Source organism: Loxodonta africana, chromosome 3 (assembly GCF_030014295.1).
Source record: "Loxodonta africana isolate mLoxAfr1 chromosome 3, mLoxAfr1.hap2, whole genome shotgun sequence".
In the NCBI taxonomy this organism is placed as follows: Eukaryota; Metazoa; Chordata; class Mammalia; order Proboscidea; family Elephantidae; genus Loxodonta; species Loxodonta africana.
The window spans coordinates 154,242,516-154,266,869 of record NC_087344.1 but is presented as its reverse complement, the minus strand read 5'-3'; the positions used below and the strand labels follow the sequence as shown (position 1 = coordinate 154,266,869).

The 24,354-nt window shown below is 41.0% G+C and overlaps 1 protein-coding gene across 6 annotated transcripts in view; it reads left to right on the top strand.

Annotated features, from left to right (window-relative positions):
* CHD1L (chromodomain helicase DNA binding protein 1 like) overlaps positions 1 to 24,354 on the top strand; it is a 61,178-nt gene that overhangs the window by 28,652 nt on the left and 8,172 nt on the right. For 2 of the 6 annotated variants that reach the window (XR_010321485.1, XM_003421967.4), the window contains exons 10-22: positions 439 to 535; positions 2,538 to 2,611; positions 3,969 to 4,079; positions 6,898 to 7,012; positions 7,641 to 7,794; positions 8,948 to 9,113; positions 15,463 to 15,611; positions 16,683 to 16,846; positions 17,395 to 17,600; positions 18,884 to 18,982; positions 21,366 to 21,436; positions 22,766 to 22,880; positions 23,652 to 23,760. Coding sequence is in view for 4 of the 6 variants with exons in the window: in XM_003421967.4 (XP_003422015.3) it covers positions 439 to 535; positions 2,538 to 2,611; positions 3,969 to 4,079; positions 6,898 to 7,012; positions 7,641 to 7,794; positions 8,948 to 9,113; positions 15,463 to 15,611; positions 16,683 to 16,846; positions 17,395 to 17,600; positions 18,884 to 18,982; positions 21,366 to 21,436; positions 22,766 to 22,880; positions 23,652 to 23,760 (1,630 nt within the window). In the remaining 2 variants the exon portion in view is untranslated. Of the gene's footprint in view, positions 1 to 438; positions 536 to 2,537; positions 2,612 to 3,968; positions 4,080 to 6,897; positions 7,013 to 7,640; positions 7,795 to 8,947; positions 9,114 to 15,462; positions 15,612 to 16,682; positions 16,847 to 17,394; positions 17,601 to 18,883; positions 18,983 to 21,365; positions 21,437 to 22,741; positions 22,881 to 23,651; positions 23,761 to 24,354 lie in introns of those variants that run through there. The other 4 variants (XM_064282351.1, XR_010321486.1, XM_064282352.1 and 1 more) reach the window with 4 other exon arrangements.

Genomic DNA, 24,354 nt, shown 5'->3' with positions numbered 1-24,354 from the left:
TAGGTGCATATCGGAACTTTTGGGGGAGAAAGGAGATTTCAAAAGAAGCCCCCTAGGTTATTCTAACCGCCACTCCCTGCCTGAAGAATCACTGATTTGTTTAAGTCAACTTTTTGATTTGTTTTCTAGAATGAGAGCCTCATTGGGTTCCCTTGATCTTTAGCATCTCCCTGTGCCTTAGTTTCCTGAAGAAGGGGCTTGGTCCTTGGGTGGACTCTTATTAGGCATCTCTGGTATGCCAGACTCTGTGATTGGTGTTAAGCATCATTAAGATCATCATGCAAACAAATAGTTACAAAATGCCCCAAAGAGAAATGAGGCTTGGACCTGTTATCAGTTAGAGCTTGACTCTTGCTGTAGCTGGGCCGTCAGCTCTTCTACCCATGGACTTTGCCTTGACTGGGGGCACATTATTGGAAGTGGTTTGTTCTTTTCTAGGTGTAGAGCCAGAGCCTTTTGAAATTGGAGATCACCTGATTGAGGCCAGTGGGAAACTTCACCTGCTCGACAAGCTGCTGGCATTCCTGTACTCAAGGTAGGCGGTGGGTTCACATTTCCTGCTCTGAGATGGTTACTGGTGAGACCTTAATAATGAGGGACTCACTTGTTTCTTGAGACTAGTTTCAGTTTTCCTTTTTTCAAGATCCCGATTCAGGTTTACGTCCTCTGTGACTGTACTCCCACCTCCCCAACCCCTCACACACAGTTATCCTTTCCTTTACTGAATTCCACCAGCACTTACTATCTGAATTCAGTGTGTGGCAGTGCGCTACCTGATCTGCTGTCAGGTTAATTGCTGTGTATTAGCCTGATGGAGCCTGATCGCTCCAACTATATTGTTTGGCTCTACAAGGACAGAGACACATTGAGAATTTCTTTTATAATTGCCTGCTGGTACTGTGCATAGAAATGACACATAATAAAAAACAAAAATAAAGTTGATTCCGACTCATAGTGACCCTCTAGGAGGGTAGAACTTCCCCATAGATTTCCAAGGAGTGGCTGGTGGATTCAAACTGCCAACCTTTTGGGTAGCAGCCAGGCTCTTAACACAAAGCCACCAGGGCTCCTAATAAGGTACATAATGACCCCATTGCTGTCTAGCTGATTCCAACTCATAGCGACCCTACAGGACAGGGTAGAACTACTTCACAGGATTTCCAAGGAGCAGCTGGTGGATTTGAACTGCCGACCTTTTGGTTAGCAGCCTATCTCTTAACTACTCTGCCACCAGGGCTCTGGTACGTAATTAGGGGTCGATAAATGTTCGTTTTTAATACTGTAGAGTTTCGTTTGAACTCAGGATTAACTTTCCCAGAGACAAGAGTTGGAGCCTCTAAGGACTCAGTTGGTGTTCACCAGTCTGGTATCCACCCTATTCCTGAAGCTCCTAGTCCCCAGAGGGACAGAGGAGTCTAGAAAAAACCCAGCTTCCCAGGATTTCCAATTTTCCCTGTTGTGACAGTTGCCTCAGGTATAGCATGAACTAACCCAAAACATCAGATTTGGGAAAACCTCCTAACCCTAAGAATGTGCAAGTTAAACAACTGGATACTTTACTGTATTTTATTGGCTCTGATATGCCTTCTGTAAGTTTGTTAGAGTTGGAGAAGGATCCGTAAATATCCTCTGTCCAACCTTTTCATTTCACAGGTGATGAAACAAGCCCAGAGGGGTTATGTGACTTGTCCAAGGTCACAAAGCCAGCAAATGACAGAAGTGTGATTAGAATTGAGGTCTTTAACTTCAAGTTCAGTGGATTTTCTATTCCATTTGGCTCTAGATGCTGAAAGGAGTTCTCCATGAAATTAGCGTTCCTAATGAGAATATTGTTCTGACAGCTCATGCTTCCTTGTCTATGAAAGCTTAAAAGAATGGCTGATGATATGGCGCTGTAGGCTCGGCTTTGTTCCTGACTTAATCCATCATTTTGCCTCCTCCCTATGCGTTAGTTTTCTCATGTGTTGGATGGAATATGAGATATCACCTGCCCTTTCTCTAGAGGGATTCTTCTCAGACTTTTCAACCAACATATCTCTAGATGAAAGGATAGTGATTTTATACCTTCAAATAGGAAATAACTAGATGGCTAACCATAAGCTCTTCAGGGTCTCCAGTGTTTGGTTTGGTTTTTATGCATGTGAATTTTCCATTTAGCTATTCACATATCTATGTTTATTTAACTGTCAAAGTTTATATTTCTTTCCATTGAGTAAATTGACATTCCCAGAAGTGGCTCCTTGGTTAGCATAGGGCTTCTTATACCCCGTGGCGCACTGACACATGCCCCTGAGATTATCTCCATTCTAGTTTGAGAGCTGCTGCTCTGAAGGATTACGGCAACAAGTGGCAGTATATCCTTGTAAAAAGCATGTAGAGCTTCTGAGGAAGTCTCTGTAAATGATTATGGCATCTATATGTCTGCTTCAGTATTTCATTAATTTGTAATCTTGTGTTTCATTGTAAGATTTGCCTGAGGGAAACCCTCCTTGAATGCTGCTAGAGTTGGCAGTTTTTCTTTCTCTTTTTCTTGCCAGGGGCCATAGAGTTTTACTTTTCTCTCAAATGACCCAGATGTTGGATATTCTCCAGGACTACATGGATTACAGAGGTGACACCCTTTAACCACTACATCGTCCCAACCTTTTTTAGACTTTACAGTCCTGATAGGTTCATGGACAGTAATCTGGGGTGTGGGAATGTTACAGAGGATAACAGTGAGGGAATATTAGTCATAGCAGAAAGAAGGTCAAAAATGAGGTGAGAGAAATTGTCTGAGGCAAGGATTGACAGCTGAGTAGAGACCCGTGGCCAAAAATAAACATATGTGTTCCTGTCGGTAATATGATTTAAAATTATGGGTACTGGACCAAATGTTGCAGAAAGGATCCTTGCGTGTTTTTGAAACGTGTGCTAAAGAGAATCTCAGTGACCAGAGCTTTCAGTGTCTTGTAACATTCACCTCAGCATTTGAGCTCTTGTTCAGAATTGGTAGAAAATATAAATAGGGAAATTATAGAGACCTTGCATACTGACCAGGGGAAAGATAGGGGCAATTATTTGTATATAGACAATAGGGAATGCAGGTTATTGTCTGGGAGCTGTTTAATATATAATAAAATATATGTGGGGTGATAGGAAAAAGCTGTAACATTGGTTGATCTCAAGGCCAGTGGTGAAGACATTTCAACTCTGAACCTCCATACTTAAAAAATGAGTCCTTCAGATCCAGTTGATGCCCTCCAGGTACTGCATAATACCAGATCCGATGGACACTTGTAGGAAATGCCTGTTAGCACTTTGAGGAATTCCAGATTCACAGATAAGCCTTGAGCATATAATTCCCCTTCCTGACATGGGTCCATGGTGACAGGTGGAGAGCCTAAAGCTTCACCAAAAGGCAGATGTTAGACCATCCGGCAGGATCTGTCATCTGCTCCCCAGTGCTTGTCTTACTGCTTGCAAAAGTGAGAATTGTTCTCAGCAAAAGCAGAAACTACCACACAGCGTGGATGCTCAGGGTTGCTTGGAATAGTCAAACCAAAAAAACCCAAACCTGTTGCCATCGAGTTAATTCTGACTCATAGCGACCCTGTGAAACAGAATAGAACTGCCCGTAGGATTTCCAAAGAGTGGCTGGTGAATTTGAACTGCCAACCTTTTGGTTAGTAGCCAAGCTCTTAACCACTGTGCAAAACTGAATATTTACTCCATGAGTATAAAATACGTTAACTGCATGTATTTTAAAAACCTGTAAGAGTGTGTTATGGTGAGTCCTTTTGTAAGATAATGATTTGTCCCCTAAATTTAGACTTTTCCCCGTGGGATTTGCTTAATGTAGGGGCAGCATGCCTGTGTATGGAAAGGGACAAAATTGGCTCTTTGGTTTGGGACTGATTTAATTTTTTACTCCCCAAAGAGTACATGAAAAGAGTTCAGATTTCTCTGTTTTCTTCCTCTGTGTAAAGGCTACAGCTATGAGCGTGTGGATGGTTCCGTGAGAGGAGAAGAGAGACACCTGGCTATTAAGAACTTTGGACAACAGCCCATTTTTGTTTTTCTCCTGAGTACCAGGGCAGGTAGGCCATGTAGGCATTGACTAAAGCAACAAATAAGGGTGATTCAGTACTTTTCAATCCCAACTACTAGTCCCTTTGTCCTTAATCAATTGAAAGGGGAAGTCGTTACCAAAGACTGTAAGAAAAGGGAAACTGAGGTATTTGATGTAAGTTTACCAAGGTGCTAGACTTCTAGCATGGCGCTTCTTTCTGCACAACTTGAGCTATCATTCCTCAAAAAGTAAGGCTGAAACTTGGTGTTGTTGAAAAGTAATTCTAACATGCTTTGACCACTGGCCTTGGGATTACCCTGGGAGATTTCTGTAATTTTGTGGAGGCAGCACTCCTTCCCAACTATTAATTTGGGAAGTGAGATAACAGCCTGGCTGCTACTTGTCCTTCCTCCATAAGTAACTGTGGAATAGTGTTGTAAATGCTTAACAAAAACCTAATTTTTAAAAATGTGATTATAATGAAACTACCAGCTCTAGGACTACTGTGTTTTTATTCAAATAACGTGCACCTTCTACATTTGTTTGCCGACTGTGCCCTCCCTCCCAGAGGTATTTTCATAAGCGCGCTATGCTAATTTTTTTTACAGTAACTTGTAAACAAAAAATTGGCATAGCGGTGCTTATTAAAATACCTTGTGGGAAGAGGATGCAGTTGGCAAACCAACATAGGAAGTGTGTATTATTTGCGTAAATGCGAAAGTTATGCCATTGTTTCTATATGACTTGAGTCGTAAACATTATATATGACATTTGTAGTGCTTTACAAGTTTCAGAGAACTTTCACACAGTATTAAATAATTTGAAATCAGTTCTTGGAGATAAAGTTATTCTCTTATGTTCATGTCCTGGAGCAAGATGACCTTAAATTTGTTTTGAACTCATAGAGTCTTAGTCTTACAAGAAGCTAGAAGAATCAGTGCAAATGCTTCATCCAGGCTAGGAAGACAGCTCCGTTTATGCTTTACTGACTTCATCATCTTCATATTCAGAGGGCAACATTATATTTGAAATGGATAAAATTAGGAAGAAAGAGATCTCTGCTTTTCAGCTGATCTCCTTGGACTACTCAGAATTGGTCAAAACAGAGTAGATCTTTTAGGAGCTGAAGCAGAGCTGGACAGTAGCTTTTTCTAAACACTAACTGTATTGTTTGCTATCACTTTTTAGCTGTAGTTTTGCAGCATTTCATTTATTTCACTGGTTCCCCTCCAGCTTCAAATATTCCTGTGATTGAGTCATATTGCCACCAGGTGGCAGCGATGGCTCATGAATATGTCACAAACAAATGTGCGTGTAGCGTATTTATAAAAATATATCCCTGTAATTAAGAAGAGCTGAACGTGGACAACTGTAACTCAAGACTATAATTTTTAGGGAGCGCACTTTCTCCTGAGATAAATGCCTGGGAGGTAGTGTAGTAGATAAAAGCACAGGCTCTGGACCATGTGGGACCAAATTCTGGCTCTTTATCACCTAGCTGTGTAACCTCAGATAAGTCCTTAACCTTTCTGTGCTTCCATTTCAGCATCTATAAAATGAGGATAATGATAGTAACTACTCATAGAGTTGTTGTGAAAATTAAAGGAGGTAATATATGGAAGTGCTTAGAACACTGTGTTGCACGCAGTAAACACAGTGTATTAGCTGTCATTATCAGGCATAATTTAGCATCTCTCAGTAATCGGTCTTTATTATCTCCTTATATACCAACTTTAATTTCATATGAAGGCTTTAATTAGAATGCTTCTGCCTGGCTTATCTTGAGATTTAGCTTAGAGTCGGTAGTCCTTCACAAAAGTTAGTCCTTCATTCAGGCTCCTGGTGCACGCACCCTTTTAAGTTTGCTTGTTTCAGCGATGAACTGTAATGACCCTGGTAAGACAGTCCGTTCTGTACTTGTTTCCACATTAATCAAAGAGGAGGTTGCCATTTGCCTTCATAGTTCTCTTAATTAATTCCTGTAGTCCAAGGAGCTGCCTCGGCCCTTTTCCTCCAGCACTGAAGGAAGACCAGAAAATTGTTCTACGTAGCGTTTGTGTCTCACCATTGGCTTTGTTACTTTTTCTTTGATTAACGTGGACACAAGTATAGGAGGGACTCACTGGTTTTCTCCTTTTGTTGATCAGAGAAGTCTTTTCTCCCCTTGCTTAAAAAACAAACCCGTTGCTGTCCAGTCGATTCCGACTCATAGCGACCCTGTAGGACAGAATAGAACTGCCCCATAGAGTTTCCGAGGGGCACCTGGTGGATTTGAACTGCCAGCCTTATAGGTTAGCAGCCGTGGCACTTAACCACTACACCATAGGGTTTCCCCCACCTGCTTAGGAGTATAAAATCATCCCCTCTTCTCGTTAAATTGTATCAGGGATCTTGCCACTTAGTTTTAACTTGAAGTTGGCAGTTAAGAGCTCTTCTCTTGGCAGTGGCCACTGTAGACCTTGCTCAGATTGAGAGCTGTTTTCTGAAAGGCCATGTGTCCTTTTCCACAGATTATTCTAAACAAAATGAAAGCGAGGTTTTTAAACAGAAGAGATTTAAAATGGCTTCATGGCACTCAAGTGTCCATTCTTGCTACTTACCTGTCTGCCCTTATCCTGTTATGTTCCGTAATGTAATTAAATTTCCTACGTCAGGCATCGACGTGAGCTCAGGCAGCACTTTTAACCACTACAAGACTCTGGAGCTGGAGCTGGGGGTATATTTTGAAGGATGAAGCCAGTTGTTGTGGTCGATTTCAGTTTCCTAATCTGACTCCCTCTAGCCTTTTTATTTTCTGGTGCCTCGTCTGTGTGCTACTGATCACTGCCTTTTTGCATTGCTTTCAGGTGGAGTTGGCATGAATTTAACTGCAGCGGATACTGTGATTTTTTTTGACAGCGATTTTAATCCTCAGAATGACCTGCAAGCAGCTGCCAGGGCTCACCGAATTGGCCAGAACAAGTGAGAGATTTACGCATCAGCGCTTTTCTGCTTCCTTGGCTTGCTGGTCGGTGGTTCTGGGTTGGGGAGGAAGGTGAAGAATGTTATCCTAGTGACCGTTCCAAATTGGAGTCGAGACCCACTCCTCCACCCCACAGGTTTTATCCCCGCTTTGCTGTTGACCCTTAGAGTAATGTTGGACGGGTCACTTTATCGGTCCAGACTTCCTTGTCTAAGATTGCAAAATCAAATTGTGAAAGGACTGGAAGAAGCCTGTAGAAGTTATTTAACTCATCCTGCCTGATACAAAATGTGGTTATGAGGTTATGGAGCTAAACTAAAAATACAGGCATTACCCTTTGACCTAAGGATAATTTATATATATCCAGAGATTTTCCTCAGCCACAGATAAGGAATCGCAATCACGGCTACCTCATTATTCCTTCTCTGGCTCTTTGGAAATGTTGAGAGAGAATTTGAGGCCAGACCTCCTGTAACAAAAGCTCTGGTCCAAATAAAACAATCTCCTTTCAGTTGTACCCTGAGTAGGGCATTTGGCTTTGTTTTCTTTTAGGAGTATTTACCTTGCATGCTCCTGCCCAGCTTTGCAGACTCTTGGAGCACATGCTTTCCCTTGACTCTTGGGCAGGTCCGTTAAAGTTATCCGGCTGATTGCCCGGGACACTGTGGAAGAAATAGTCTGCAGGAAAGCAGCCTCCAAACTGCAGCTCACCAACATGATCATAGAAGGAGGCCATTTTACTCTGGGAGCCCAGAGACCTTCAGACAATGCTGACCTCCAGGTATAATATATTGGTCTTCACTTGAGGACATGGTGGGATTTCTAGTCAGTACTCTGTGGGTAAGAATGTACGTGAAAATAACAAGCATTAACCACCCCCTTTCCCAGTTACAGAAACCCTGGTGGCATAGTGGTTAACAGCTAAAGCTGCTAAACAGACCATATGGGGCAGTTCTACTCTGTCCTGTCAGGTCACTCTGAGTTGGAATCGACTTGACAGCAATGGGTTTGGTTTTTTTTTTTGTTTTTTCCTCCCACACACATTCGTTCCCTGGCCAAACTCAAATATGCCTTAGTGCCTACGGCTTGCAAGAAGCAGTGGGAGCTAAGAATGAATATGGCATGTAAAGGCAGCAGGATATAGAGTAAAAGCATGGACTGTGGATCTACCTAACTTGAGTTGAAAAAGGGCCTGTGGGTCTTGTGATCAGGAGTCACTGGTCTTTAGAAAGATGTTTTCCTTAGAGCACTGTGATAGGAATCCCAGTTGCTCTAGGAAAGCAATCAGTAGATAAATGGTAGAGATAAAATACCCAATGTAGTTTTCTCTTTTCCAAGAACATTGGTGAGAGAGTAGCTAACGGGATCTCTGACTTCTCGTGTAGCTGCTGGGAGTACCTGTGAAATAGAGTCAGTGCAAGGTGCTACTGAAAGTGTAGGATGAGAGGTGAGAAGGTGAGGGGGCAGGGAAACCAGGTTAATGGGAACGGAACAACCAGAATGGAAATAATGAAAATGGCCACGTGTTGTGAAGAATGTAACCTGTATCACTGAACAACCTGTTTAGGAATTGTTGAATGGGAACCTTCACCAACAATATTTAGTGATATTTAGATATCACTAAAGAAAAAAAAGAAGAAAATGCAGGAAATTACTGTTATCCTTCAAAAAAAAGTTAGGAGGCTCATACATTATTTTTTGCCTCGAAGTATTGTCAGGATCAACAGTTTTGATCATTGTTTGTCACCTCTCTGCTTACCTCTCATCTAGCTATTAAATGGCCCTGGTTGTTACCATCTGTCAGGAGGAGAGAGAAAAAGCTGTCTATCAGGGAAGGAAGGTGCCTGGTGTCATTAAGCCACTTAGCAAATCACTGATACACCGTGTTTGTTTTCATGAGAACTAGCTGGGCTTTTTTGTTTTCTCCATTCAAGTTGAGTGAGATTCTGAAATTTGGTTTGGATAAGCTGCTGTCTTCTGAGGGGAGCACCATGGATGAAATAGACCTGGAGTCCATCCTGGGAGAAACAAGAGACGGCCAGTGGATCTCTGACTCCTTACCTACAGCAGAAGAAGGAAGCAGGGAGCAAGAAGAAGGAAGTAAGTTGGGGACGAGAGCAGAGCAAATGGCACAACCGCTGGGGCTAGCACATGAATGGAATGAGTCCCCACGGCAAGCCCCGGATACGGCTACCTGGGACATCTTTTTCTACCCAGCCTTATTCTCATCTTGAGCACACTGCTTAAGACTTGCCTGGTCTAAGAACTCTCCCCAGACTAACTGGAAATTAGTCTGACTGTTTCCCCTTGTAGCTAAGCTTTGAACCACATTGGTTTTACGAATATTCACACATAAATTAGTAGCAATCTCATGGATTTGAATTGTGCTTTTCCCTTGGTTGCAAACATCTTCACCTGTGTTAGTAAACCCTACTCTCCTTAGTGTGGCGTTCTTGCTCATAGTGACTCCCTTTCTGAATAATAGTATAATTTCTTTTTTATAATAACTGCTAGGGTTGACTGATCACTTGCTGTGTGCCAGGCACTGTGTCATGTGCTTTGCACATATTTTTTTCGTTTAACCTTCACAATACCCCATGAGGTCTAAAAAAAAAAAATAGGTACCATGAATTTTAATTTTTTAGTGAACCAATACATGTAAATATTAAATGTCATATAGTACTGAAATCTCTATAGTGAAACATAGCACTTCTCTGTCCAACTTCTCCCCACTTCCCAGGCTTGCTCCCCAGGGGTACCTCCCTCAACCTACCCTCCGTTCTTCTCTGTGTTTCCCCTGTTACTTGCCTCTACAATACTAATTTATATATTTATGATGTTATTTTTTGATTTATCAGTTTTAGGTTATCCATTAATTTCCTACCATGGTAGATAAGTACTTAGCTCTCCCACACTATCCTACACATGTAACCGTGTAATTATATCACAGTATTTAAGTCAGTTTCAGTATTTATATTAATATGAGCATGCATATCTTATATGATGAGCCAACATTTTTCATGAAGTCGGTAACTGCTAAGTGCTCTGACCTCTGCCATATGCCCAACAGTCATTTTTTATATACTCAAGTATGTCAATTCCATTTTTCTGGAAATTTTCTTCCCAGAGCCCTTGGTTTTATTTCTGGACTGATTGCTCGCTAGACAGGTATTGTTTTGGGACTTGACGTTGCTGTTCTCCTATGCAGGATCTTCTTTCCAGGATCTCATGATTTTGTTTTTTTCTTCTTACCATCTCTCAACGCCAGCTTTCTTGAAACACATACTCTGTTAGCTTCCTAAAAAAAGGCGCATGAGAGAGAAATTTTTAGTGTCTTTACTCATCTGAAAATATCTCTACTAAACTCTAGTTCTTGACTGATAGTTTGCCCGGATAAGGTATTCTGGATACAATATAATGTTACCTCAGAATTTAGCAGATATAGCTCCCTTGTGTTCTAGATTCTGATGTTGCTGTGAAGAAGTGTGGTACAATTCTGATTCCTGATCTCTTTTTTTTTTTTTCATTTTGGAAGATGTTAGCATCCTCTGTTTTTCCCTGGTGTTCTGAAATTTCATGATGGAGTCCCTTCAATGGGCCTTATTCACTGGGATGGTCACTCACGGGGCCTTTTGATTCTGAAAACATAAATCTCTCAGTTCTGAGAAATGTTCCTGTATTATTTCCTTGATTGTTTTCCCCTCCATTTTCTCTGCTTGCCCAAATGTTGGATATTTCCATTTCTTTGTATTTTTTTTTTAATCCCCTGGGAGATTTCCTTGCCTTTTAAAAATAATGTTAAACCTACAGGTTACTTAATTTTTTTTTTCCTATGAGGGTTTTTTATCTGTTTGATACGTAGGTAATCTACTTGTTCCTTTTTGAATTCAATTTTAGGGTTTGATTTTTTTTTTCCTTTTTGATTCAATTTGTTTCTTAATATGTAAAAAATTACATGATTCGAAACTATATTAAAAATGTATTTAGAGGTATCTTACTCCCATTCCTATCTCTTCCACCTCTTTCTCACCTACTTCCTTTTGTAACAGTTTTCGTTTATTTCTAGCTCATTTTTCTTTTTGTGAAACAAACAAATGCATACATATATTCTATTTCTTCTAAGTGGTCTGCTATCTTTGGCTTTTTTCTTTTGGATTTTAATAAAATTTGTATTTTTATTCCAGTTGTTATTTAATACCACTTATAATATCCTGAGACAAGGCCCTATCTTTAGTTTGGTTTGTCAGCTTTAAATCCTTTGGTCCCACCTATTATCTGTACAGTGATCAAAACATTTATTTTACTTTCCCATTCCTGTCTCTCTTCTTCCACTTTTTTACTTGTGTCATTTCTGCTTTATCAGAATAGACAAAATTTACACGCTCTTCTACCTTTTCACCCATCTTTATTTTATCTAGATTTACAATTAAGTATATTCAATCTCACCATTATTAAACCAAACCAAACCCATTGCCGTTGAGTCGATTCCAACTCATAGCGACCCTATAGGACAGAGTAGAACTGCCTCTTAGGGTTTCCAAGGAGCACCTGGTGAATTTGAACTGCTGACCTTTTGGTTAGCAGCCATAGCTCTTAACCACTACGCCACCAGGGTTTCCTCACCATTATTGCTTTACTGAAATTGCGCCAGTCATCTCTTACTTTAGGTGACAGTTTTACCTTTCCCCTTACTTAGGTGAAGCTCTTCTTGCTAGAAGATTCCTCAAAAAGGGCTCATAAGTATAATATTCCCTGAGTTGTATGGTTCAACTGGTTTTGGCTGGTTATTTCTCTACTTACCTTCTCTAAAAACCAAAAACCAAGCCAGTTGCCGTCAAGTCGATTCCAAGCCCTAGCTACCCTGTAGGGCAGAGGAGAACTGTCCCATAGGGTTTCCAAGGCTGTACATCTCTACTGAAGTGGACTGCCACCTTTTTCTCCTGCTGAGTGGCTGGTGGGTTTGATCTGCTGACCTTTTTTTTTAGCAGCTGAGCATTTCACCCCTTTACGACTTTACCACTAGGGCTCCTTTCTGACTTTCTCACTTGCCTGCAAATTGAAGTTTGTAGTCGTCTCTGACTCCTTGCTTTGTGATAGGCCTGGATTTGTGGTTTTGTTATTCTTGTTCATCTGAAAGGTTTTTACACGATATATGGAGAGGTTGGTATTTAGGCAGCAGAATTATTCTCTAGTGCACTGCCCTTTGACTTTTCTTGTATTTTATCTTTTAAGTTTTTTTATTTAGTGTCCTGTTTGTATTCTCCGAGAGCTCTTTCTTTTTCTCTGTTTCTTGTTGTGTTAATTGTATCCTGTTCTCATTTCAAGTACATAATATCCTCTCTGAGGATATTTATTATAGCTTTAAGAAAGTACTCCAGAGAGAATATTTGTTATATCTTTTAAAATTATTATTTCATCATATCTTTTTAAAAAAGTATTCCTCTACTCCCTGCATTGTCTCTTTTTTTCTCCAATTGCTGCTACTGCTGCCTTTTAAATTTATTTTGGAATCTCTTGTTCTTTGTTGGTAGTTTTCCTCAAATGCCTGGTGTCCTCTGGCTGTCTGGTCATGTGTGCAGATGATGTGCCACAAAGCTGATTGGCAGCTCTGGCATGAGCAGGTGTATTGGCTCTTGGGCCTTCCTCCAGCACTACCAAGTGGTGATCAAGCTTTTGCATTAAGGTAGCCTTCCCAAGTGTCAGTGTATGAAATATTTTCAAAGGACAACTCAGTTTGTCCAGAGACAAATCCTTCAGTATCTTTCTTGAAGGAAGTGGAGTGGAGTTGGGGTAAACTTGTTTGCTCAAATTGTAGAGACAGAATGAGCCAGGTATTCATGTGCTGATGTTGTTTGGTGTGCAGATGCTCTCAGTTCCCCACCCTGTGGTCCCTTGTGTTTGTAAGCCTTAAGCTTGTGGAGGGTTAGTAGGGTCTCTGTTTTCGTAATTACCCCTCTGACGGGGCACTTGCATTTTTCTTGCATTGCTCTTCTTAATCCGTCATCATCCTTCCAGCCACTTTCCATTTTCTGAAGACTTATCAACTTTTTCATTCACACCTGTCTCATATATCTTTTTTAATCCCTTTACTACCATTACATGGTTTCAGGAGGGAGAAGAAATAGACTCACATGGCCATATTTTTAACTTACATTTTGATTGCTTTAAATGATGAAACTTTCACCCAGTTTTACACACATCTAGGTTAATTTCAGCTTATTTTCCTAATGTTTATTAGAACAAATTAAATTTCACTCTTTTCTAGAGAAATAATTATATTTCTCAGTCAGTCAAACTGCCCCAAAAAATTGTATTTCCCAGGCAGTCTAACTGCCAGAAAGTATTTCTCAGATGTATTAAAATCTGGAATTTTGTCTTTGATTAACGGGTGCAGGGCCACTCTTTTGTGTATGGTTCCACTGGCAGAATGTAGATGGGGGCTTAGGCCAGTGGTCTCCAACTTGCTCTTGGTTGCACAATGAAGACAGGGAGCACAAAATTTAAAATATTAAAAATATATATGAAAGACTAGTAATAAAGCAGCTGTGACGGTTCAGGTTATATGTCAACTTGCCTAGGCCATGAGTCTCAGTGGTTTCACAGATGTTATGTAATCACCCCCCATTTTGTGATCTGATATGAGCAGCCAATCAGTTGAGAGGGAAGTTTTCTTGGGGGTGTGGCCTGCATCCAGTATATAGAGATGTTCTGGCAAAGCTTGCTTTCCCTGGATCCTGCATATGACTCATCAATCTCTGACCTCCGGTTCTTGGGACATGAGTTATCATCTTGCTGCCTGACCTGCCGATCTTGGGTTCCCCAGCCCCTGCAACCACATGAGTCAGGAGAAGCCTCCAGCCTGATGTCTGACCCATGAATTTGGAGCTTGCCAGCCTCCACAACTGTGTGAGCCATGTCATTGAAATGAATCTCTTTCTCTGTCTCTCTTTCTATATATGTAATGTACATATATGTATATATATACACACACACACTATACCCATATATACACACTATATACATATATACACACATGCACACACAAGCTTCACTGGTTTTGCTCCTCTAGCAAACCTATCCTAAGATAGCAGCCCTAATCAAAATTAAATAAAAAACAGAGTTGCTTTATCGTGAGTGCCAGGGTTTTTTTAAAAAGCACATTTGTAAGTTGAAAATAGCATGCATTATGAAGCTACATACGTTGATCATATTTCACACTTCTCAGCTCTTTATTTTTTTTTCCACTTGTTGATAGAGCGCCTCATTGAAAGCCCCCTGCTGACTTAATTAGCAAATGCCAATTAGGATTACAGCTGGTTGGATTTGGGTACAAGTGTGAAGCGATTGATCTCTTGAGAACAAAAATGTTTTGCTTTCATACACTCTAGGGAAAACATTCTTATAGCTGATTTCAGTAATGTTGTGAAATACATTCTTTTGGTAAAATGTGCTGTTAAATACACTTCAATGTAAAATGATTATCTTTCTGATCTATGGTTGCTAATCTTAGCTCTTCATGCCTCTTTATAATTTGATTCATGATAGTGGTAGATTATCTAACCTCTTTGAGCCTTTGTTTCCTTATCTTTAAAATGGTGATACTAATGTCTGCTTTACTCTTTTCCACAGTTGCAAAAATCAAACAGGATAATAGATATGAACATGCCTGATAGCATAAAGTGCTACTGAAGATTAGAGTGTTATCATTATGGTTATTACCATAATTATTATTTGCCAGCCTGTTATCTTTCCATTCTTTCGTAGACACAGTGACATACTGAAAAAAGCACACAGGCTTTAGGTAAAGAAAATCCTGTCTTCTTCATTTATTAAAAGTAAGAATTGGGAGATCCCTCAATCCCTATCTAAACCTGTTTCCTCTTTCTTAAATGGGGTTAGTTATACCAGGATTGTGGTTAGGATCATGAAAAAAGCTTTATGATATCTATAAAGAATATTGAAAATCCCTTGGATTTTCTCTTAGATTCTCTACTTGTTTTCCTTAATATCACAGAAAAGAGGATGAAGAGTTGAGTATTAAAATTATGCTGGGAATAAAAAAAAAGTGTGTTCTCGGTTAGCTTTGATTAGGTGATCTTAATGTCAGTGAGGTTTATGCTGAGGAATAGTTGTGGAATGAATGAGTGATGAGTAACCCAAGGTTTGGAAGGATGGAAGAATTCAGCAGAGACTCACAGACCATCCAGGGATGGACTAAAATGGCTAAGTCATGCTCTCTTCTTTGATAAGCAGTATCTGGGGTCCCCACGTAGAACCCAAACCAGTCACTGTCAGTGGGATTGGAAATGAAATACCCTCATCACAAGCTAATCTTAGCCCATTTAGAATGTAAGCTATGTTCTCTTGTTCACCCTAGATATTGCTTTGAATAAACTTAATTCATTTTTCTTTAGTCTCTAACATTTCTCTTTGTGTTTTATGTTCTCAGAAAACCATATGTACTTATTTGAAGGTAAAGATTATTCTAAAGAGCCTAGTAAGGAAGACAGAAAATCGTTTGAGCAACTGGTGAATCTTCAGAAAACCCTTTTGGAGAAAACTAGTCAAGAGGGCCGGTCACTCCGAAATAAAGGCAATGTAAGAACTAGTTATGTAAAAGAATAAATTCTTCCAAACTCTCATCCTAAAAAAAAAAAATGATTCCAGGAGCAATTTGTTAAAAAAAAAAGCCTCTAATTGGCTTGTTGAAATATAAATGTAACTGTACCATGGTAGAAAAACTATATGAAAAATTGGCATGAAAAACATTAGCAAGGAAGGTTTCTTTTTTTGCTTAATGCTAGTGAAAGCAGCCCTATCCATCCAAGCCACCTATGATGGGATCACTACATTACATCAAAATACCATACCCAGCTCTTGTTAATTGTGACCTGTGTCATTGAGACAAGATGGCAGTCATAAACGATGTATGTAATATGCAGTGTTTGACAGAGTGTGGACTCATTAAATGCTAACTATTATTAAGAGAATAATGATGTTGAAATATTCCTTTAAGAAAGAAGCTCATCGTAGAAAGATTTCCATTAAAAATGGTTACACTTAAAATGGCATCCCACAAGGTATGCATTCAACCAACAGATAAAATTAATTTTTCTGAAGTAACTTGTTGCTGTTAGGTGCCATGGAGTCAGTTCTGACTCATAGTGACCCTGTATACAACAGAACAAAATGGTGCCTGGTCCTGTGTCATCATCATAGTCATTGTTATGCTTGAGGCCATTGTCACAGCCACTGTGTCAATCCATCTTATTGAGGGTCTTTCTCGTTTTCACTGACCCTCTGCTTTACCAAGCGTGATGTCATTCTCCAGGTACTGATCCCTCCTGATAACATGTCCAAAGTATGAAGTACCTTATTCCTGATTAAATGAATCAAAATGACATATTGCCATCCCGTACTTACCAGTGCTTTCATTGAGTTTAGAACACAGTGTCCTGGTTGCCACGCCTATGAGGTGTGTAATATGAACAGTACATCAGATTGCCTTTGCCACCTCTTCCCACCACACAGGGTGGCATGGAGATGCAACGTTTTGAGAAAGAGTGAGTGTGCTGCTTCTGCACATTATGTGTTTTAGGGATGAACAAAAGTCCTGGAGAAACAGGTAGCCCCTGGCCTTCCTAGTTATGGATCTTGTTCTTCCTACAGACTCTCATCCCAGGCCTGGTGGAGGGCTCTACCAAAAGGAAGCAGATCCTGAGCCCAGAAGAGCTAGAGGACAGAAGGAGGAAGAGACAAGAGGCAGCAGCCAAGAGGAAGAGACTAATAGAGGAAAAGAAGAAGGAAAAGGAAGAAGCTGAACATAAGAAAAAGTATGTCTGTGTCATTCATGGATTGAGCCAAGGGGCACAGCTGTTGTAAGACTCACTATTGTATGAGTCCACAGTTTACCATTACTTTAAAATTGCAGAAAATATCTATAAGGCTGTAGTTCCTGTTGTCAGTAGGATACTTTTTAAAAGATTCAATTTTAACCTTAATGCTTTAGTCTACTTAAGTGAAAAAAATCCTGAGTGCTTAAGGCAGAGAAGATACATTCTGTCGAAACAAGAAAATTTTAAGGTTTTATTGTAGCTGTCTGACAAAAAGTAGTTTACTTGAACAACCCATTTTAGTTGTGTTCTTAGAAACAGGGACAGAGAGTGGATCTCCGCAACGTTGAAGTGTAGTCATGAGGCAGTTAGGCTAATCAGTACGACTTCTTGTTTATTTACGTATATACAGAAAACCACAATCATAGTGAGTGTCTAATTGCATTTCCACTTGGCATTTATTGTTTGTGAGGAGCAGTACAAAATGTGCTCCAAGGGGAAATTGTGATAGGCCCGGCTAATTACCTTTTCTCTCTGGCCTGCTGAAGGATGGCCTGGTGGGAGTCCAACAATTATCAGTCATTCTGCCTGCCTCTCGAGGACAGCGAGCCAGAGGGCCCCGAGGATGGGGAAGATGTGAGCTCTGCTGAACTGGATTGCCAAGACCCGGACCTGACCTCCATCAAGTACATTAGTGGTGATGTCACCCACCCCCATGCCGGGGCTGAGGATGCACTCATCGTTCACTGCGTAGGTATGAGAAGTGGTACAGGGCAGGGGTGGGTCCCTCAGACTTCATGGTGCCAGGACTGGTGAGGATAAGGCAGAACCCTGACCTGAGTAGTGGTCCCAGTGCAGTATTGTGTGGTCAGAAGAGCTTGAATTTTCGAATCAGGAGACTTGGATTTGGCTCTCGGCTCTCTCATTAGTTCCCTAACCTCCCTGATCCTCAGCATCCTTATCTGTGTAATGGGATGATATCTGCTCTACCCTCTTCACGAGGTTTTTAAGAGAGTGAAATGAGGCAGCATCTCTAAGGCAAGAGACTCCTTTAAAAATAAGCAAAGCTTCAAGCATGTTCCCACCTCAGTACCTTTGTACTTTTTACTATTTCTGCCTAGAGCCCTCTTTCCCCGTATAGCCACATCAAGTATCTTTTACAATGTCTGTTTCTCAGAGGTCTTCTCTGATTGCCTCACATAAGACAGACGTCATCCCCACCCCTCTATTACCTTCTGTCTCCATTCCTACCTTACTTTATTACGTATATCATCACCTGACATTACATTTTTTTTTTACTCTTTTTGCACTAGACAATAAGCTTCATGAGAGCATGGATCTTTTTGTTCACTGCCCTAGATGCCTAGAACAGAACTTTACATGTAATAGTTGCTAACAAATATTTGTAGTATGATTGAAAGAATGGATAACTGTAAATACAAGGCACTACCAGCTATATGGAGCCCTGGTGGCACAGTGGTTAAGAGCTGGGCTGCTAACCTAAAGGTTGGCAGTTCAAATCTACCAGCCGCTCCTTGGAAACCCTGTGGGGCAGTTCTACTCTGTCCTGTAGGGTCGCTATGAGTCGGAATTGAATCGACAGCAATGGATTTCACCAGCTATGTTAGTACTAGACCGAGCCACCAACCCTTTCCTTTTCAGGTAAAATGGAGCTGTATACTGTTGCATTTCCAGTACTGGTTCTGTTTACATCTACTCTCCATCCTTCCTTAGTCATCTCGCAGGAATCACAGATGCACTGCAGAGATCCTGCTCATGCGGAATACTAATTTTTAAGATGCTGTCTTTTTGTCTTGTTAATGATGGCCAGGTGCATCTTCCAGAAAAACATATTTGGAAAGTCTAATCCATGGTATTCTTAGATCAGATATTTTTTTCTTTCCTTTGAGAAGTCCTTCTTACCACAAGTCTATTTGATGTGTCTTTGTTTTTTTTTTAATTATTTTTTATTTTTATTTTTTAATTGTGGACTGGACTTTACTTCCTATGGATGAAAATTTTGACTTTCTTCCATAGATGATTCTGGCCGATGGGGCAGAGGTGGCTTATTCACAGCTCTGGAAACACGATCAGCAGAGCCAAGAAAAATATATGAGCTGGCTGGGAAAATGAAAGGTGAGAAGCAAAACAGAGGGAAGAGTTAGGATAAAACAAGAGAGGAGAGGGTGTAAGACAGGTATCGTATCAGTTGAAAAGCACTAGAGAAGGAGTCGGAAGAGCTGGTTTTTGGTGAATCTTGTCATCAATTACCTAGCTGTAATGTGACCTTGAGGCAGTCCCTTGCCCTCTCGGTACCTGTTTTCTCATCTGTGATTAATGACTAATGCTTGTTTCACTGCCTCATGGAATTATACTGAGGCTAATAAATGTACAAGTATTTTGAAAAAAATGTCAGTCCCAGCATACATGTTAGAGTACTGGCATAAAGATTGTATCATTGTTTGCCCAACTCAGCCCACCTTCATAAGGGAACATCTCATGAAAATGTCAGAGACCCGTGGAAGGGAAATCAGATGTGCCATTAAAGTGCTAACGAGCTTGGGTTTGGTGCTGAGGGAAAGGAGGTTGTATTTTAAAGTCAGTGCAGTTTGGGGCACAGCCCTCCCTGGAGATGGAAGTGAAGCTGTTTGGGGCCAGGGGAAGTTGGAAGGCTGAAGAGGATCCTCCCTTGGCAGAGAGAAAGGGAAAGGACACCCCCTTTTAAGTGCAGAAATCACAAAATGGCAAGAGGAGTATAATTATTATGTGACGACCTCCTGGGGGACTTGAGAGTAAAGCACCTTGACCCTCCAGATTTCTTAGGGATTGGTTTTTCTTAATTCTTCAGTCCAGTTTTCTAAAGTAGAAAGGGATGTAAGGACTTAGGGAGGATACAATTTCTAGTAAAACAATTTACCAAAAAAAAGGTTTTTTAATATGATTTGAAACAGTTGACTCAGATCTAGATATTGATGGGCAGGTTAGAAGAGCAGAGAACCCAGGAGAGGTCAGAACTGTAGATGGAGACTGGAGTCCCTGTTGCAAACCAGAGGAATGAGAGGGCAGAGAACAGATGTGGAAGACACCTTCACTTTGGGGCTGAGGCAAGGAGAGGAGACAAAAGGACCTGTCAGAAAAATATGAGAAGCTTGAGGATATAGTATTTTGAAGTGCACGTGAGGAGAAGGTGTCAAGAAGGCAAAGTGGTCTGCCGTGTCAGATACTGAAGTGAGGACAGATTTGGCTTGAGGGTGGCCACGTGACCTCAGAGCACCTTGAATAGAGTGTAAGGACTAAAGCTTGGCTGCACAGAATTAAGGGATAAGCGGTTAGTAAGAAAACGGAGTGTGCACACTGCTCTAAGAAGGATTGAAATCAGGTATAGCAGAGTAGATGAAGCTGCAGTCATAGGTTAGGAGGATATTGCAGCCCCTGTGGGTTAGAGTTACTAGGGATGGCCTCACGGAGGTAGTAAAAGTTATACTGAGCACCGAAAGATAGTTGAGTTTTTGAATAAGTGAAGAGAACTGGCAAGGGAATCCCTAACCGTATCTCATTCTTTTTGGTATTTGTACAACACCCCCATTCCTGTATGTGATTATTGAATTACCAGGCAATTACACAGCTCATGTGTTTGGAGAATGGTGCATAGGCCAGGCAGGCCAGAATAAAGGGTTTAGGCTGAGGAACGGTGGAGGAGAGTAGGATTGTAAAGGGAGGTTTGGGCAACATTGTGAAAAACTACATGTCCATCCAAGGAGATGTCATTCTAAGGAGGACCTTATCCAGTGGGTAATTGCTAGTCATTTGGGAAATTTGAGCAGAAGAATTATTGCAGAATGACTTAAAAGATTAGGGTGTGCAGGGTGGATTGAGAGGGCAAAAGGTTCAAACTGGGGTATACAAAGCCATAGAATTAAATCAGCATATTTTCCTAGAGCATCAGGCTGATTTGATTCGGAGAAACCCGTTGCCGTCGAGTCGATTCTGACTCATAGTGACCTTATGTGACAGAGTAGAACTGCCCCATAGGGTTTCTAAGGAATGGCTGGTGGATTCGAACTGCCGACCTTTTGGTTAGCAACTGAACGCTTAACTGCTATGCCACCAGGGTGACGCCAACGAGTTTTTTTTTTTTTTTGGATGGGGTGGGGAAATACGTAAATAGACAAAGATAAAGCAGAATGCAATATTTGAGTGTTACAAGACAAACATACAGCCTCCAAAGGAATCTCAAGCTCACAGTGCCCTCCCAGCATCCTAGATTCCTCCGGTCTCTGCCTTGACTCTCCATGCCTGCAGCGGTGCTTTGTTGGTAATGGTTGAGACGCTGGGCTAAGTTGTAACTGAGGCCAGGAGAAGTGAGAAAAGGCTGTGGAAGATTATGAAGGGTGGGGTTTAAATGTTAATTGGTTTTGGAAAAGGCAAGGTGTAAGGAGGATTTGGACAGTCCCTTTCAGTGGTTGCAGTCTTTAGTAAACTTAATGTCCTTTCTGTTGTCCTTTTTATTTTACCTCAGACTTGAGTTTGGGAGGTGTCCTTTTATTTCCTATCGATGATAAAGAGTCAAGAAACAAAGGGCAAGATTTGGTAAGTAAAAAGCAGCTCTCTTATTCAAACTGAAATTTGGCTCACCTCAGCTTCTCAGGAAACCTCTTCTGCCCCTCTGGCCTCTAGCAGCTGGGCCTCAGTCTTCACTCCCTCTGTCCTCGCTGAGTCCGCCCATCCCAGCAGCTGGAGCACTGTCCTCCATTTCCTTGTTCCCTCTGCTCACCTAAACTGTGCACCTTCCCAAGTGCAGGGACTCTGTTTTATTTGCCTTTTTATCCTCAATACCTAGCACAGCACTGGCTCATAGAAAATACTCAGTAGACATTTACCGAATAAGAAAATATGGCTCAAAGCTGAGAGTTTGATCAGTTGTTACATGAAAAGCTTTATGAAAGATCATGTCTTCTAGCCAGCCATAAGCAGAAAGAATACATCCATATTCCCTCTGCCCACATCAGAATTCTGCCTTTGCATCTTAAGTAGCTCCCGCTTGCCTGTCATTTGGATTCCTGTAATGAGTTTTATTTACCGCACCTACTTGGCTTTCTCCAAGGCCTGGATTCATATTCAAATTTCAAGCCAAATCTTATTGACTTAGAAAAGAAGAAATTTAGGAAGTGAACTGAAAGAGAAGATCCTTCTCTTGAGGTTGGTGGCCTGCATGGCTCACAACAAAACGATTTCCGTTTGTTCGATATTCATTCAGTGATTTCCAAAATGCTATATAAAATGAGAGAGACATAGTGTCTGTGCGTAAGAAGCTCAGAATCTAGTGGCTCAGGAAAGCTGCTCACTGAGTAGAACGCTACGTCTGCTGTGTAACTGAAGCGCATTCCCAGAAGCTCCTTTGAGAGTCTGCCTGGCTTTTCCCCACTTAGATTAGGACGGGTGGGGTTGGGGCGGGGGGTGATATTTGGCATTATTTCCTCATGGGAATTGTTTGAACAGAGATTGAGTGACTGCTTGCTCTGGGGTTATGGAGCTGACACAAACATCAGCTGGAGTGTAATACCTTTAATGTTCTTCTATTCTTAAGTCTCTGAAAAATTCTTTCTTTACCTTCGAGAGCCTTTAGAAAGCCCAGTTTATTTTGTACTCTTGTTTTAATGTATCTTAGAAAGATAAGCCTACATAAAATTGCCACAAAATAAGATAAGACAATTATGATGGGGTGTGGAGTCATATATTTGGTAGGACATGATTTTTCAGCTAGAGCTCCCAAAGGAGATGGAGACAAACCCTGGAGTGACCCACAAAGGGCAGTGTCTGTGAGGGGACTGGTTGCTTCTCCTTAATGGGCAGGCCATTTAATGATTGGCGCATAGCCATTTAATGTCATGTCAGCCATCCAATGGTTGTTCTTCCTAGTTGGCCTTGATTGTGGCTCAGCACCGTGATCGCACCAATGTCCTGTCTGGCATTAAGATGGCAGCCCTAGAAGAGGGCCTGAAGAAGATATTTTTAGCAGCAAAGAAAAAGAAAGGTAAGCTTTTCCAACTGAGCTCGGGAGTAGGTGTATTTCTGTTTCAGTCATGCACATAGACATAGGATGTGGTTGCCTGAAGGAAGGTGAGAAATGTCAGGACCCCATTCAGTATGCATGGTAAAGGTTAACCCCAGTGTAAGAGAGATGACAGAAGTAAAAATCACATTGTCTTGCATATTGTATGTCCCTTTTTCCTTTCCAAATCACTTTCATATCCATTGTCCCTGGGGACCTTCTCCATCCACTGGGGTATTTGTATCATGATTTTACAGATGAGGAAGCAGACGACTGGAGATGAGGGAACCTGCAGTTGGGAAATGCTGTTTATTGCATCCCCTCTTGGAGAGTCACAGCCCACATTAGCAGACAGTTTGCTACCAAAAACCAAAAAGTTTGTTTCCAAACCCAGTGTATCTCGGAGCTGGTTGAATGGCTTGACTTGTTATAGAATCTTTGCTTATTTTAATTATGTCTCTAACTTTGATCATACCCTATTTCCCCTGTATCTAGGCTTATTTCCAAGGCCCACAGTCCTTGTGTCCAACAGAATTATTTAATATTTCCCTATCACATTCTCTCCCCAGAATATTTTGTGACATCATAATCAGATATTTTGGGTGGGACTGTCCATGATTATATATACATTTTGTCTATTGGAAACTACCCAGTGACTCTGAGAGTGTAGATTATTTCCTCCTATGTATAGTTTATACCCATCAATCGATTTCTGATGAATGAAGACATCTTCATTTTTTTTTTTTTTAATAGCAAGTGTCCACCTTCCACGCATTGGACATGCCACGAAAGGTTTTAACTGGTATGGTACTGAGCGACTTATTCGGAAACATTTGGCTGCAAAAGGCATCCCAACTTACATGTATCCTTTTGTCCTGCTGATGGTGTGCCCTTCCCCAGCTCAAAATAGAAAATGTGTTGCATTTTGTAGTATCAGTATTTAATGCAAGGCCAAGCCCTCTTCTGTCATGCCCTTGCTGTCTAAGTTAGTGTTGTTTGAGCTGTTATTGTTGTTGTTGTTAAGCGCCATCAAGTCGGTTACAGCTCATAGTGACCATATGTACAACAGAACAAAACACTGTCTGGTCCTGAGCCATGCTCACAGTGGCTGTTATAGTTGAGGCCATTGTTGCAGCCACTGTGTCATTATACTGAGCCCAGAATCACTAGAAGAAAATGAATTGGCCCCAAGTACTGTAATCGTAGAGAAAGTCCATCTTTTTACTTAGATTCTTATTGGAATGAATTCTTTTACTCAATGGTGATTATTAAGATATTTAAATCACCATAAGAACTTAGTAGAGCAATCATGTTTCCTACTCTTGCACAGTTCAAGCACTTTCAAGAGTGTTGGTATGTAGGATGAAATGATAGCAGTAGTAAGTGCTAACAACACTGGACGTATTTGTGATATGATGAAAGGGCATTAAGGCGTACTACTTCTGGAGTGGTTATT